General features: G+C 38.4%; 1 protein-coding gene across 5 annotated transcripts in view; it reads left to right on the plus strand.

Annotated features, from left to right (window-relative positions):
* HIVEP1 (HIVEP zinc finger 1) overlaps positions 1–3,105 on the plus strand; it is a 149,395-nt gene extending 146,290 nt beyond the window's left edge. For all 5 annotated transcript variants that reach the window (XM_064362983.1, XM_064362980.1, XM_064362982.1 and 2 more), the window contains exon 9: positions 1,397–3,105. In XM_064362983.1, the coding sequence (XP_064219053.1) occupies positions 1,397–2,575 (1,179 nt within the window). In that variant the 3' untranslated portion in view covers positions 2,576–3,105. The remainder of the gene's footprint in view (positions 1–1,396) is intronic.
* Positions 3,106–15,224: the final 12,119 nt, after the last annotated feature.

A 15,224-nucleotide genomic window follows, 5' to 3' on the forward strand; every position in this document is an offset into this window, starting at 1 on the left:
AATGGTTCTTGAAAAATATACCCGTTTATTTTTATTGGCTTTTTGAAAATTTTCTGAAATTTAAAAAAAAAAACCATATGTGACAATGGCAAACACAAGTCCCGCAACTGATTTATCCGCTGGCTTCTTCTGAGGTGTTTTTCCACTGGTGCTGTTATGATGATGGCTTTTCAATGAATTATCCAAACATGTTGGACTTTGCCCCCATTGGCAAGACAGCTACCAGTTTCTATGGCAAAGTTAATGTGACCTGAAAACACATCAAGACGTTCACTTTGCTTGAATGATCACATTGCTACAGCAGCTTGGGAGAGCTTTCTGCCCAAGAACTAGCTCAGGGCAGACACAGGCCTCCAGAAAGTCACGCTCCTTGCGCTGTGAGTCCCTGCTCTACCTCTGGCTGTTTCGTGACAAATGATTAATTCTGGGAGGAATACATTCTTCTCTCATTGACAGTTCTCTTACCTCTAGTATGTATTGAATATTGCAGTAAGAGTTATTTCTAATTGTGGCAGATTTTAGTTTGCTAGGGAAGACTGGAGAAAAAATAAAAGACTATATAAAAGCTTGGATTTCTACAGACTAGTCTAAATTCATATAGTTTAGTTATATTATACTGGTGTTTAAATTACCTTAATAAATTAGATTAATATGTGAATTAATGTGGCTCTTTAATATAGATAGATATTATCAAGAAGCTAATATTTAGATAATAATCTTGGGTGGAAGGGAGGATGGGCTGGATTTATTTCATCCGTTTACAGTTCATTTTTTTTAATATTGGCTGCCTGTGCTGTAAGCGTCTCTATCTCAAACCCTCTCAGACACTTAGCAGTGCCTGGAAATCTGGTTTTCAGCAGACATTTCATAAACTTGCGAATGAATAGACAAACATCTGGAGAACTTTTTCTTAGAAACACCTCTTCACAAATAATTCTTAGGTTTGTTTTGTTCCCCATTGACTTGACACAGCCAACTAAGATCTCTCGATTTCTAAATAACTCTTAATCTCTAAAATAAGGTGGAGCTGGTAGTGCCAGAAACAGAAAGAATAACAAAAATGACAGCACAACAGTATAGCTGTGTCCACTTCTCAGGGTTATTCTCTGTGTACAATGTGACAAAATCCAGGAAGTTTGCTTGAGACATGCAAAAGACCATACAAGATGTATTGCCATTATTTCTACTAGAAAAGAAAAAAAATAAAGATGTAGTAGATTTTTTAGTTGGAAGTTTATTTTTAAAAATCGAATAATTTCATTGCAGCAAACGTCATTTTTATCAATGCAAATATACATACTTTTATCTCCTTGTGAAGAAGTAGATTTAGTACTAGCATCATAGCTCAGTGATTAGGAAAGACCTGTCATAAAAGGATTGTTCTCTCATCATTTAGAGCGCATCATCTGTAAGACTTCCTCCTGCTGCCACCGAGCACAGCGCCCAGACAGCAGTGGGGATGGCTTCTGTGGCCTCGCCACATCCTGACCCTCAAGAACAGAAGCAGCAAATAACTCTACAGCCGACTCCAGGCTTGCCTTCTCCCCAGACTCATTTGTTTAGCCACCTTCCTTTGCATTCCCAGCAGCAATCAAGGACACCTTATAATATGGTTCCAGTCGGGGGGATCCATGTGGTACCTGCTGGCCTCACCTACTCCACGTTTGTGCCCCTTCAGGCTGGACCAGTGCAGCTCACGATCCCTGCTGTCAGTGTCGTCCACAGAACTTTGGGTACTCCCAGGGATACGGTCACAGAAGTGTCTGGCACTACAAACCCTGCTGGAGTGGCTGAATTAAGCAGTGTTGTGCCATGTATTCCTATCGGCCAAATCCGCGTGCCAGGCCTTCAGAACCTCAGTACCCCAGGCTTGCAGTCGCTCCCCTCGTTAAGCATGGAAACTGTCAATATTGTAGGCCTAGCCAACACCAATATGGCCCCACAAGTCCATCCACCGGGACTGGCTCTGAATGCTGTCGGACTACAGGTTTTGACGGCAAACCCTTCCCCACAAAGCAGCCCCGCCCCTCAGGCACACATTCCAGGTCTCCAGATCTTGAACATAGCATTGCCCACCTTAATACCCTCAGTCAGTCAAGTAACTGTTGATGCACAGGGAGCTCCTGAAATGCCAGCTTCCCAAAGCAAAGCGTGCGAGACACAACCCAAGCAGACTTCTGTAGCCGGTGCAAACCAGGTCAGCAGGACCGAATCTCCTCAGGGGTCACCTCAAGTCCAGCGGGAAAATGCAAAAAAAGTTCTGAATCCACCTGCCCCCGCAGGTGACCAGGCAAGGCTTGATGGCCCGAGTCAAATGGACACAGAGAAGGCTGCCTCGGCAAATCACGTGAAGCCCAAGCCTGAACTCACTTCCGTACAGGGCCAGCCAGCGTCCACGTCACAACCTCTGCTGAAGGCACATACTGAAGTTTTTACGAAGACCTCAGGCCAGCAGACTCTCTCTCCAGACAGACAGGTGCCCAGGCCCACAGCACTGCCCCGGAGGCAGCCCACTGTGCATTTCAGTGATGTGAGCAGTGATGATGACGAGGACAGGCTTGTGATAGCAACCTAATGGGTTTTATTTTTTATTGCTTTTTTTTAAGTAACACTTAAAGGTTTCTTTGAAAACCCTCCTTTCCTTAAAGCACATTTTTCTGGCATAAACTCATGACTAATCTTTGTGCAGTCATGAACTTTTGACCAATAATTGTTGTTTTGTGTCAGCTCCAGCCATTTTTGTACATGTTGTATAGACAATCGTGCCTTTTAGGAGCTTTATGTTTAGAAACTGTACAGATTATTGAATATCTATATACATAAAAATATATTATATATGTACATGAAAACCAGGTAGTTATTTGTGTTTAGTAAGGAAAACCTGTCAAATGAATCAAATGATTAAATTATATGTTCCACTGTTGAATATAAATTTTATGGCTATGGGGCAGAGTTTCTGTGTATAAATTAGTATGTAAACTCCATATTTATTGTATTCATATTAGTCTTTGAAAATGGGTCTGTCCTCCTTGTGTAAGACAGTAACTTTACACTTCAGATTTTCTGTGTTATGAAATGTTCCAGTAAAATATTGTTTACTGACTTTACCGTTGCTCAGTGGTGCCTTCTTTACATCATCCAGTGATCAGTGATCTGCATTTGGAAAATCGCCCTAGGTTCCATTCTTTCCACATTCTCAACCCTTAGGTGGTTTTTTTTTTTTTTTTTTTAATAAACAGAGACTTTAGTAGCCTCTCTACCATGTGAAACTGTAACTAAAATCCATACAACTGAGAGACCTATTTTTCTTATTTGTGAGAAGTCATTTTATAGTTATTATTAGAAGACTAAATAGGTAAGAATACTTTCTATAAGTACATAAAGCACATAGCCTAAAATGGACAACCTTCCTAGATGAGGGTGTGGAAATTTCTGGGGAACATGAGTTAAAACCCATTGTCCTTAGAGTTTGGCTCAGATGAGACTCATGTAACCCCATTCCCAGGCTCCGTCGCCAGATCTGTTCATGAGCTATGGGCTCTTCTTTCCCTTGGTCCTGTGACACTCATAGAGCTCTGTCCAGAACCGAACTGCAGAGGGCCCAAGTTACGGAAGAACTGAATTCAGACTTCTAAATTACTTAAGTGACTCTTCAGGCATTACTAATTCCTGTCCTGGAAATGTAAACCATCCTTATTCAGAAAAAATGAGGGGGCATGGGGAGCCCCCAACTACCACTGCAGCGATATGCATTATTAATGATTACAGATGCTAAGTTTCTGAGAAAGGTGTTCTAATGTTGGAATTTGAATAGTTAGCACATTACTAAGGCAGTGTATTCACACTTTTAAAGGCCTGCTTACAAAGATTGCAGAGACATAAAGTAGGTAAGACAACAACATGGTGTGTGGGGTGGGAGGTAGGGATAGCCTATCTACTAAGGGGTTTGGAGACCTACTGCCAGCCAACCCCAGCTTCACGTCTGTGACTTTGCAGAGACACCTGCCATTTCAACTTGCTTATCCTTATCTAAATTAGGATCTCCAAGGTGTGCTGCAGTGCCAGAAGGCTCTGGTGGATCTGTGATGCTTTAAATGCATGCTTTGATTTACATGTACGTATTTCTACAGGTTAAGTAACAAAATTCTCTCAGAAACAATAGAAATACATTTTATGTTCTGAGATAACTTTGGAAAGACTTCTGGAAACTTCTACTCTAGGGATTGCATTGCCCTATCAATAATAGTTGTTGAAAATGAGGTGTGTGATCTGTCCAGTTTCTCAAAATTAATGTTTTAACCTTGTGTTGTGAATTTAACTTTTTATTGCCTAAAATTTTAAAGCAGTCTAATAAACATTCTTAACTCCATAATCATACTTTTAAGTACAGATTACTTCTCTAAATTCACAAATAATGCTTGGAATTTTTAGCATTGAGGTTTTTTTGTTTCTATAGAATTTTCTTAATTTAAAAAATTCCTACACTGAAAGACTAAGTATTGAGAGATGACTGGACGTTTCCTTGAAATTTTCTTAATGCTGCAAATACACCTGACTCTTATTTTGTACTTTTCATGATTCTTATTTTGGGCTTTTGAAAATTCAATGCATTATCCACATACCTTAAATATGAGCAACTTTCAAGCTTTATTGTGGCCTTTCAAGTATTTTGCTAGTATTTGAAATATGCAGCTGTATAGGAAATACTACCAAAGTCTAAGCCATTACATTTTGAAACCACATGCACAACTTAGACAAGGGAATAATTTTGTGCTATTTCTCTAAAGTAATCTTTTCCCAAGGAGCAGTGTCTACTTGATATTCCCAAATAGAAATGACTTGCAAATAATGTAATTCAGAGAACGAGTGGGACTACATTTTACTTCTATTCTGTTGCACTGTCATGCATGGAGACCCAGGCCTGTAGAGAACTGGTGTGCAATGACATAGTAAATCTCTTTGATAATTTATTGACAAAACAGATGAAAATTATAATGTGTAACAATTTCAATACCTTGTATGAATCCAATGCAATGCCATCATCAGAAGTATTGGAAAAAACAGCTGAAGAACCAAAGGTCATTTTTGTAGTTATCAAAGATTATTATATCTGGCTTATGAAAATTTATTATAACAGATCAAGGGCATTCAGATAACTTACTTTCATTCCCTGAAGTTTAAGCCAAAATAATTAACTATTTTTATATATATATATAAATAGTGGCAATAACTTCATGCTGTCATTACCAAGGGGGGAAAAAAGAGAAAGGTTTAAAGCAAGAACAGTAAAATGTTCTTCTCTATAAATTATATACAGTTGGTTTACAACTTAGTATGGTTCAATTTAATGATTTTACAACTTTACAATGGTGTGAAGATGATAAGCATTCGGTAGAAACCATACCCTGATTTTTGATATTTTTCTGTGCTAGCAACATGTGGTTTGATCTCTTATGATGCTGGGCAGCGGCAGGGAGCTGAAGCTCCCAACCAGCCACATGATCATAACCACAAACACTCTACAGTGCACTGTATTCAGTACATTACATGAGATATTCTAGACTTTATTTTTAAATAAATAATTGTTAGATGATATCGTACAACTGTAGGCTAATGTAAGTGAGCACATTTAAAGTAGGGTAGGCTAAGTTATGATGATATTCAGTAGGTTAGATATATTAAATGCTTTTTTTTCATTGTTGAGACAGAACCTAGGCTGGAGTGCATGGCATGATCTCGGCTCAGTGCAACCTCTGCTCCCTAGGTTCAAGCGATTCTCCTGCCTCAGCCACCCGAATAGCTGGAAATGCAGGGACACGCCACCACACTGGCTAATTTTTGTATTCTTGGTAGAGACGGGGTTTCACTATATTGGCCAGTCTGGTCTCAAATTCCTGACCTCATGTGATCCACCTGTCTTGGCCTCCCAAAGTGCTGGGATTACAGGCATGAGCCACCATGCCTGGCCTAAATGCATTTTTGACTTATTGGATACTTTTGATGTAACCCCAAGGAACATCTGTAATCTGAAAGTCATGATGCATTTACTTAAATATATTGGATTCCTAGTCTTTGCACACACAGGTTTTTTTGGAATCTTGCATTAAAGTTTCTGTGGAAGGCACTGAAAGCATAAAAGAGCTATTATCTGCTCTTAAGTGTTCACTGTCTCCTGAATCAGGCTTGGGTTTGAAGAAAACTCTCAGACATCCAAGATCCAGTAATAATTTAAGTACCAACCAACTCCAAAAGAAATTGGAAGGTACACTTTATACCCCAGAGGAGGATCCCTGCTTAAGACAGACCATATAAACTAGGATGTGATGATGGACCACATCATAGAAACCACAGACTTTAAAATATATGAGAGTTAATAAAATTACTGTCTTAATAAATTAAAGAATGATTTGTGTATATTGTGGATTGCTGTATTTTGAAGGAGGTATAGGATTTGGGACTTTAGAACAGACATGATGCCAAGGAGTAGAACAAAAATAGCAGAGCCGTGAAGTCTAAGCCATGAACATGTGCCAGGACCAGTCTAAATGGAAGAGAAGATTCACTCAGACATTCAATAATATTGATTGTGCACCAACAGTGTAGAATGCAAATTTGATGCAAATTAAATGATGCCTGTCATTCAGGAGCTTAATTTCTAGAAGACGAGTAAGTGAGCAAGATGCAAGCTATCTTGAATGGCAAAAAAAGGTACCACCAAGTGCAGGAGGAGTGCAAATAATGATGAATTTCTGGCTGAGTTGATGAGGGAGTGCTTCGAAGAGAATGAAACGTTTAAATATGGCCTCGAAGGGAGTTGGTTAAGCAGAGACAGTAGATGAGACAGAACAGACAGAAGCACAATGGAAGAGAATCTGTATTAATCCCTACTGCGTGTTGTCTATAATCTTATGTAATCATTCCAAGCAGGAAGGATTATCTCCTCATTTTATAGGTGGAGAGGCTGCAACTCAGAGCTGTGATGAAGCCTTGCTTTGCAGATGCTTGGATTTGAAACCAGGATGGTCTGATGCAGCAGCCTAACACATAAGCAAACCATAGGGAACATGAAAGGCCATTGAGACCAAGGAAGCAGACAACATTTTGGGATTTAGCAAGGCATCTGACAAAGCCACAGTGATATTATGGATTTGATTTAAGGATGGGATCTTAATGATTTAAAGATGATATTAAAGATTGGATTTTTATGGATTGGATTTATGGTGGGCTTGTCAAGTGGAAAGAGCACTCAGTGGGTCAGAGCACTGTAGGGAAAGGAGCATGGGCTGTGGATTCCAAAAACCATCATCATTCCTTATCTAATGTGCTAATAACTTACGGGAGGATGAGGCAGTTCCAGAGGACAGAAAAGTAAGGAGGAAAGGAAAGTAATGCAGAGGAGGGTGGAAACAGTCACGTTACTCAGTGCTAAGCTGGCCATAGTATCCTTTCTTTTTAGTGGGCCGACTCAATAAAATATAGGAGACATTTGTTGATGACACAAATGGATCAGGATCAGTGTCCAAGAAGATTCAACCAAGTGGAGAGATGAGCTGAATACGGATAAGACAATTTAACAGGAAAGCAAAAGCCCTGGCACTTGGATTGAAAATTTAAGTGTACTGAAAAACAGCACTTTGCTTCCTACAAAGTTCCGTATGTGCTATCCTCATCCCTCCCTCCCCCAAGAAAAAGCATAATCTAAGGGATAGTAGAAATGTGTTATTTATTTATCATTTTATCTTAGTAGAGCTAGGATTTTGCTGTGTTGCCCAGGCTGGTCTTGAACTCCTGATCGCAAGCAATCCTACTGCCTCAGCCTCCAGAAGTGCTGGGATTACAGGCATGAACCACCATGCCCAGCCAGAAATCCATTATTTCAGCATTACGTAATACCACACTCTATGCCCTCATGATCAGAGCATTCCAGGAGCATCCTCCATTATCGGACTCCAGGCTTGAACAAGATACAGACAAAAGAGCACATTTTGAGGCTATCAGGCTCTGAGGCCAAGTTCACAGTGGCCCCTGTGAGAGGGGCTGGAAATAGGATTATCTGGAGCTTTCCTCATAATAGCTAAGGACGCTCCTAGGGAGAGTCACAGAGCAGAAATAATAAAAAATAAGTTGTCTTTTTGGTGGAAGGAGCAAGAGTTCAGGGATTAGGAAAGAAGAGAAAGTGAGCTATTGTGAGGGAAGTGCTGTGTCCCCATTAATTTTTGTGTAAAACTAAGATTAACCTCACAGCAAGAAGCTAGTGGGAATTCGTGGCTCATAGCTAAAGCTCATATTTGCATAATAATCAGATGTAAATATGGAGGAACATAGTGATTTCTCTTCAAGGAAGACTGCAAGGAACATTCTAGTATTATTCATGCCAATCCTCTAAAATGTATTGAGATCAGCCGGGGAGGGAATGCTTAGTAGTTAACCCCTCCACTTGAATCTCAAGCAAGTTCTGAATGGACACCACCTCCAAGAGCCTGGACTCTTGACAACTGGCTCTACTCTAAGGGAGTAGATAGAGGCAGCTGGGAAGAGCCTGGGACTCAAACCCATGACCCACCCACATTCTATCATCAGGGAGAAGGATCAGGCAGACATTTCTCTAAGTCAGGAATCAAGTTTTGTTCATTTTGTAGATTTGGACTTTAGACATAATTGAAATTAAAAGTCCCCATGACATTTAACGAAAGTTTTCTAATTACTCTGCTTTTGTTCTCTGAGAAGGTAGGGTTGTCTCATTCCATCATATCTGAAGTATTTTAACCCCTCGGATTAAACAGGAAATTTTCCTGGCTCTAAGATATTGATAACTTTTCAAAGCTAGGTAAATTTTCTCACTTAAACTAACAAGATATTCTTATTAGATTTAAAATTTGAGATTATAACTCATGCTCTGTTGGTATGATAGTATTTTATAAAAAAAATACTCACACTGTGGTTGAGAACATTGCTCAGGGTTGCAAAGCTAGTTAAGTAGTGAGGCTGGGAGTTGAAACGGGGTCTTTTTTTCCCTACTGTTCCATGCTGCTTTTTCAGTAATGATTTATGGTAATTGGCTTGTATTGTATTCATTTCTAGGTGAAAGTCTATTTAGTATTCATAAAACATCCCATTTAAATTTTCTACTAAAATGAGTATGTCCAGTGCCATGCATATTTGTATAAATAATAGATTTTGTAACCTTTTTCTTTGCCCTTTCTCACAACTGATATAATAGGAGCCATAAAAATATTTAGCGAAGAAATATTTAACTTAAATAGCAGGAGATAAAAGGGCAATCCAAAGTGACAATTCTAATCAAGCATAAAACATGTAAACTTCCGAGTATATTAGGTTTCGGTTCTTAACCATTATTCAGAAAAATGTCTTTGTTACGTGTCGTATGATATAAGATTAGAAGGAAGAAAATTGAGCATGGATTCACATTGTTTTGAGTATTGATATGGTTGGAACACAGCGTATTATATTTATTATATTAAAGTTCCTGAGTTTGATCTTTTCAGAAATATTTCCAAAAAGAAATGGAGCAATTTCCCATTACATTTTCTAAAGAAGATAATTATTACAACATATTTCTCCTATGGAGGGGACAGCAAATTGCACTGCTTTTTATATGCAGACTTTATGATGATTGACAGGAACTTGGAAATGAAGGTATTTATACATTTTAGTTATAACAGATGTAAAAGAGAAAAATAAATATTTGTTCTATGTAGCAGGTGATTCCATATTTCAGTATAACCCAATAGAAGTCCCTACATGTAACTTAATTTTTTCTTTGTCTGGTTCTTACTTTTGGTTCTGAAATGCAGAAGTGAATCATTAGATATCTTTTATGATGTTCATATATTTGTGGGTTTGAAAAAGATATTTCACAAAGACCAAAAGACATTTGTTATGTAGTTGGATTTGCTTGGGACAAGGCATCTTTCATTCATTTGTTTTCAGTTACTTGAAAGACAGTATGTTTGGTTAGCTACCTATGAGTGTTGCCAAATGAGATCTAAGGAAACCATGATACGTGAAAGACATCAGGGCTTTACATTCCTGGAGATCAGTCATGGAAAGAAAAGCCAGCTCTGAGATCAGTCAATTAGCCAGGCATGCTTAGTTTTCTCTGCTAATAGCAAGGCTTATTTTTGCCCAGTAGGGTCAAATGTTAACACTAGTTTTGATTCAGCAGTGGTACCCTATAATACATTTGAATTTAGTTATTTTAGAACATCTCTATACATCCATTACACAGCAAGACATTTTCTGGTCCTTCAACATTTTTATTTGTCAGAAGTAGTTTATGACTTCATTCAGTTTACTTACTATTTATACTCAGCCATATGCAATCACGATAATTATTGATTGAACGATCTAGTCTTCGTTAAAAGTATGTTAAGTATTCTGATGAAATAGTATGCACCGTTTCATAATCTACAAGGGTTGGAACCATTTGAATTCATAATATTGATTATGAGAAGCCAAATTTCAAAAAATAGTCTGTGAGGAGAAAAAATAATTTCTAAAATTTATTTTTTAAAAATCAGACCCAAATTACTAAAAATTTCACTTAACTAATGAAGTTAAATGCTTAACGAAAGCTGTTTGTTGTGGTCTCAGCCTCTGTTGGAAACAGTTGTAAAATATTTAGTACATGGTATGTCAACCCTCTTTGATGCTTAAACAACCTTACTGCCCCCAGGTCAGTGCTCTGAAGGTCCTTTAAATGGAGATAAAGATCAGAACTGACAGAGGGACCCCAGGGACCAATCCTGGAAAAATGTTCTGTTTGTTTTGTTTTGTAACTAAACAAATTCCTGTGAACCCTTTGTTGTCATTTTTCTAAATCCTTCAAAACAAGAAGCAGCATTTGGAAGACACAACAGATTGAGGCGACAAAACAGTTCACATTTCTGCTACAGGTAGAGTCATATGTTCTTTAGAATTTCGGTTGAAATAGATGAAATATTTCCGTGACGGACTTCTATTGTCTCTTGGAGGCACTTAGAGCTTTCGTTGTTGTGGTTGTCCTTGCCGTTGCTATTTAAATAACTCTCTTCAGCACGTAGACTACATGCCAAATGTATTTGTAAATGATTTGTAATGTGAATGATTTGTATATGAATGATGTGTAAAATCTGTACATTATATTACTTCAGTACAGAGTTAGGGCCCATTTAGAGCTGGTGGCTGGTGCTAATGAACGTAAGTTCCATCTCTGTTCAAGGTTTATTTCAATGACCATAGACTGTATCTCTAACTATTATGAGTCATCTCACGAATTTATGAGCAAGAAAGAATAGATTTGCAAAAACTATCTCAAGGGTTATGAGCTACATATTGCAACAATATTATTAGTATCAAATTAATAGTAATTAATTGATATCTAATGAATATTAATATTAGTATCTAACTATTAAAAAGTGCAGATGTTTTCTAGTATATCTGTTTGTCAAATTAAAACATTAGCTTTTTTTTTTAAAGTATTATATATGGAAACAATTTACCAGCTAATTGTCAAATTATTTTCTGTGCTTCAGTTTTCTCATCTTTAAGTTAGGGCAAAAGTAAGTGCCCACGTGAGAGGGCCTTTGGGAAGATCAAAGCAGATAGTATGAAAAGTCGTTAACAAATCTTAGTGCATAGTAATATCGGAGTAAATGTTAGCACTAGTTATTCGAGTTTTTCAATAATTTTTTTTTTTTTTTGAGACAGAGTCTCACTCTGTTGCCCGGCTGGAGTGCAATGGTACAATCTCAGCTGACTGCAGCCTCTACCTCCTGGGTTTAAGCAATTCTCCTACCTCAGTCTCCTGAGTATCTGGGACTACAGGTGCACGCCACCACTCCCAGCTAATTTTTGTATTTTTAGTAGAGATAGGGTTTCACCATGTTGGCCAGTCTGCTCCACGGAGCAGGAGTCGTATCCTTTAAATTTGCCTTTCCTTCTCCTTCTCTTGCTCTCTCAGTTCTCCTTCTGAGTGTTTCATGTATCTAATTAATACTACAGAGGGTGTTAGACCAGTAAAAACAACAGCTTTGCTCTGCCTTGTTTAGGAATTCACTCGTTCTCAAGTTTTCCTGTTTCTCAGAAGGATTACAACTAGCATTGGTAGACTCCTAAAGTTTCTCTTGTTTCATTTTGGCTTAAATTTTTACCAGAATTTTTTTAAAAAATCATTTTTCTTAGCTGTTCTAGTTGAAAGTACATTTTTTTTTAAATACGTAAGTTTCCTCCCTTTAAATGTCCTGTGATACAGACGCTCCTATAAATAATGTGACACTGCCGTTTGGTCTCTGGCATCATTTTTGCTTCTTCACTTTAGAATAATCAGATCTCCTTTGGTGCCAAGACGTTTTCTTGAGTCACCGGGGAGGGCCACTGTGACTGGACACCACATCCTGCAGTACACATGTGCACAGTGTCACCCTCATTTGTAATCGCAAAGACATTCCGAGATCATGTTGGCCTTGTGATCCACCTGGCTCGGCTTCCCAAAGTGGAGTTTTTCAGTAATTTTAAATGCATTCCAATAGGACAGATATTTAACATTCATTCAACAAATACTTATGAACCACTTGCCACGTGCAAGTCTGTGGTCAGATCTCTATCTGTGACCATCTTCAAAACCATTTACACCCTATTTTTAAATACTGTGCTGTGTTTAAAATGTTTCCTAAGTGCTTTGCAGAAGAACCAGACAAGGCAGAAGTAAAGCAAATAAACCAAACAGGTCGTCTCTAACAGCTTACGTGAAGTCTTCTTTCTAAAAGTTGGAAAAGTGGAATCTTTCTGTGCATCCTCAAAGGGAAGATGGGCTGTCAGCTGGCGGAAGAGTGTGTGAGATCTTTGTAGATGATGGGGCACCATCTGGAAGGGAAGGTATGTATTGCTTGGGCTCTTCTGGGGTTGGCTTTATTCTTGGTGCAATCTAGCAGGGAGTGGGCACAGAGAGGAGCGGTCTTTGCTGAGATTGCTGCTGGGCCCTCCACAGAGCCCAGGCCTATCCAGAGACCAGCGTTGTCTGACAACAATGATGAAGCCTCCTGAGGCTGCGAGGAGCCCATCAGCCACTTAGTGGGCTGCGTCTGCATCTCCAGTTCTGCTGGGAGCAGGGATGCTTATGGTGGCCTGGCAACCTCCAGGTTACTCACAACTGGCACAAGAGGGTATCTGAGTGACATTGTTAAGCTGTGATTAGAAACAGGTGATTGGAAAGAGTGGTATATGGTTTGACTGTGGGTAATTTTGTTTTTGTAAGTCTTGGGTATGTTTTTAAGAACTGTTGGACTTTAGATGTAAAAAGCAAGCTTGAGCTAACTCCTCCAGTTCCTCCATTTAGTAAACGCAGAAAGCAATGTTCAAAGAGGGTAAATACTCTCATACAAAGGGTTGTTTGGTTTTTTCTTGTAAATTTCTTTAAGTTTCTTGCAGATGCTGGATATTAGACATTTGTCAGATGCATAGTTTGCAAATATTTTCTCCCATTCCGTAGGTTGTCTGTTTACCCTGTTGAAATATTTTTTTTTGCTGTACAGAAGCTCTTGTTTAATTAGATCCAATTTGTAATTTTTGCTTTTGTTGTAATTGGTTTTGGCTATGCACAATAGCAAAGATATGGAATCAACCTAAATGCTCGTCAATGGGAGATTGCATAAAGAAAATGTGGTATATATACACCATGGAATATGACGCAGCCATAAAAAAGAATGAGATCTTGTCTTCTGCAGGAACATGGATGGAGCTGGAGGCCATTATCCTCAGCAAACCAACACAGGAACAGAAAAACAAATCCTGCATGTTCTCACTTATACTTGTAAGTGAGTTCTCACTTACACTTATAAGGGAGTTAAATGATGAGAACTCATGGACACAAAGAAGGGAACAACAGACACTGGGGTCTACTTGAGGGTGGAGGGTGCGAGGAGGGAGAGGAGCAGAAACAAATAACTATTGGGTAGTAGGCTTAGTACCTGGGTGATGAAATAATCTGTACAACAAACCCCTGTGACACGAGTTTACCTATGCAACAAAGCTTCACGTGTACCCCCAAACCTAAAATACAAGTTAAAAAAATAAAAGGATACAAAGGGGCCATGTTCATGGCAGCGCAGGCTTTGGAGACTGTGCTTGGAATTATATTCCTCCTCTACCCACAAACTTTCTAAACTTGAGAAAGTCATTATATCTTTCTGTATCTCAATTTCTTCATCTATAAAATGGGCATAATGATCATATCAACCTCAGAAACTGCTGTGAATAAATGAGATCTTATGTAGGTGTTTAGTAAAGGACCTGTGTAGCCTGTATTAAGCGTTCCAAGTTCCCTCATTGTTATTATTCTCATTACACTGGTTGTTATTAATTTGGGGAGACCAAATTGAAACCAGAAGACAGTAACTGACAATCCAGTATCTCTTCTTGCTCGGAAACTTTGACTCTAAACCACAGTGTATCTTTCTAATAAGCTAGATAAATGATAGGGAGAATTTTTGTATTTAGTAACATTTGGTTTTGTTATTTTGTTATTAATTTGTATGTCTCCCATGTCAGCATTCAGAGTACTTCAGCAAATCAGATATTAATATATACAATTTATACTTGTAACATATTTAAAAGAATTGGATTAATTTATAAAGAATATTCAAAAGTGTTTGTGTTGGGTTTATGTTTCTTGTGACTTTGAAATGTTTAAGATAACATTTCAAAGCATAACTGTAAGAAGAGAAGTTTTAAGTTTACTAGGGAAAATATATAGTACTGTCTTTATGACATTGAGATAGGAAAAAGCTTGCAGGTAGGAAACAAAACCCCAAAATCATGAAGGCTCATAAATTCAAGTTCATAAAGAGGCAAAACTTTTGTACTCCCCCAGAACTATTTAAAAGAAAAACTAGATTGGAAGGAAATACTTGCTTCACATATCTGACAGAGGATTCTCATCCAAAACATATTTAAATTATTTGACATGTTGGTCAGGAAAAGTGAAATAACATACTAGGAAAATGTTCAGACTGTGAGACTAAGAGCCAGGCATGGTGGGTTCCCACCTGTAATCCCAGCACTTTGAGAGGCTAAGGTGGGAGGATTACTTGGGGCCAGGAATTTGGGACCAGCTTGGGCAACACAGAGAGACCCCATCTCTACAAAAACATTTTTTTAATGTAAAAATACGCAATTCGTGGTAGAAAAAAAATACAAATGAACAACAGGTACATGGCAAAAAAAAT

The sequence above is a fragment of the Aotus nancymaae genome, unplaced genomic scaffold (assembly GCF_030222135.1).
Source record: "Aotus nancymaae isolate 86718 unplaced genomic scaffold, 86718_ANA_hifiasm-v0.15.2.pri h1tg000051l, whole genome shotgun sequence".
In the NCBI taxonomy this organism is placed as follows: Eukaryota; Metazoa; Chordata; class Mammalia; order Primates; family Aotidae; genus Aotus; species Aotus nancymaae.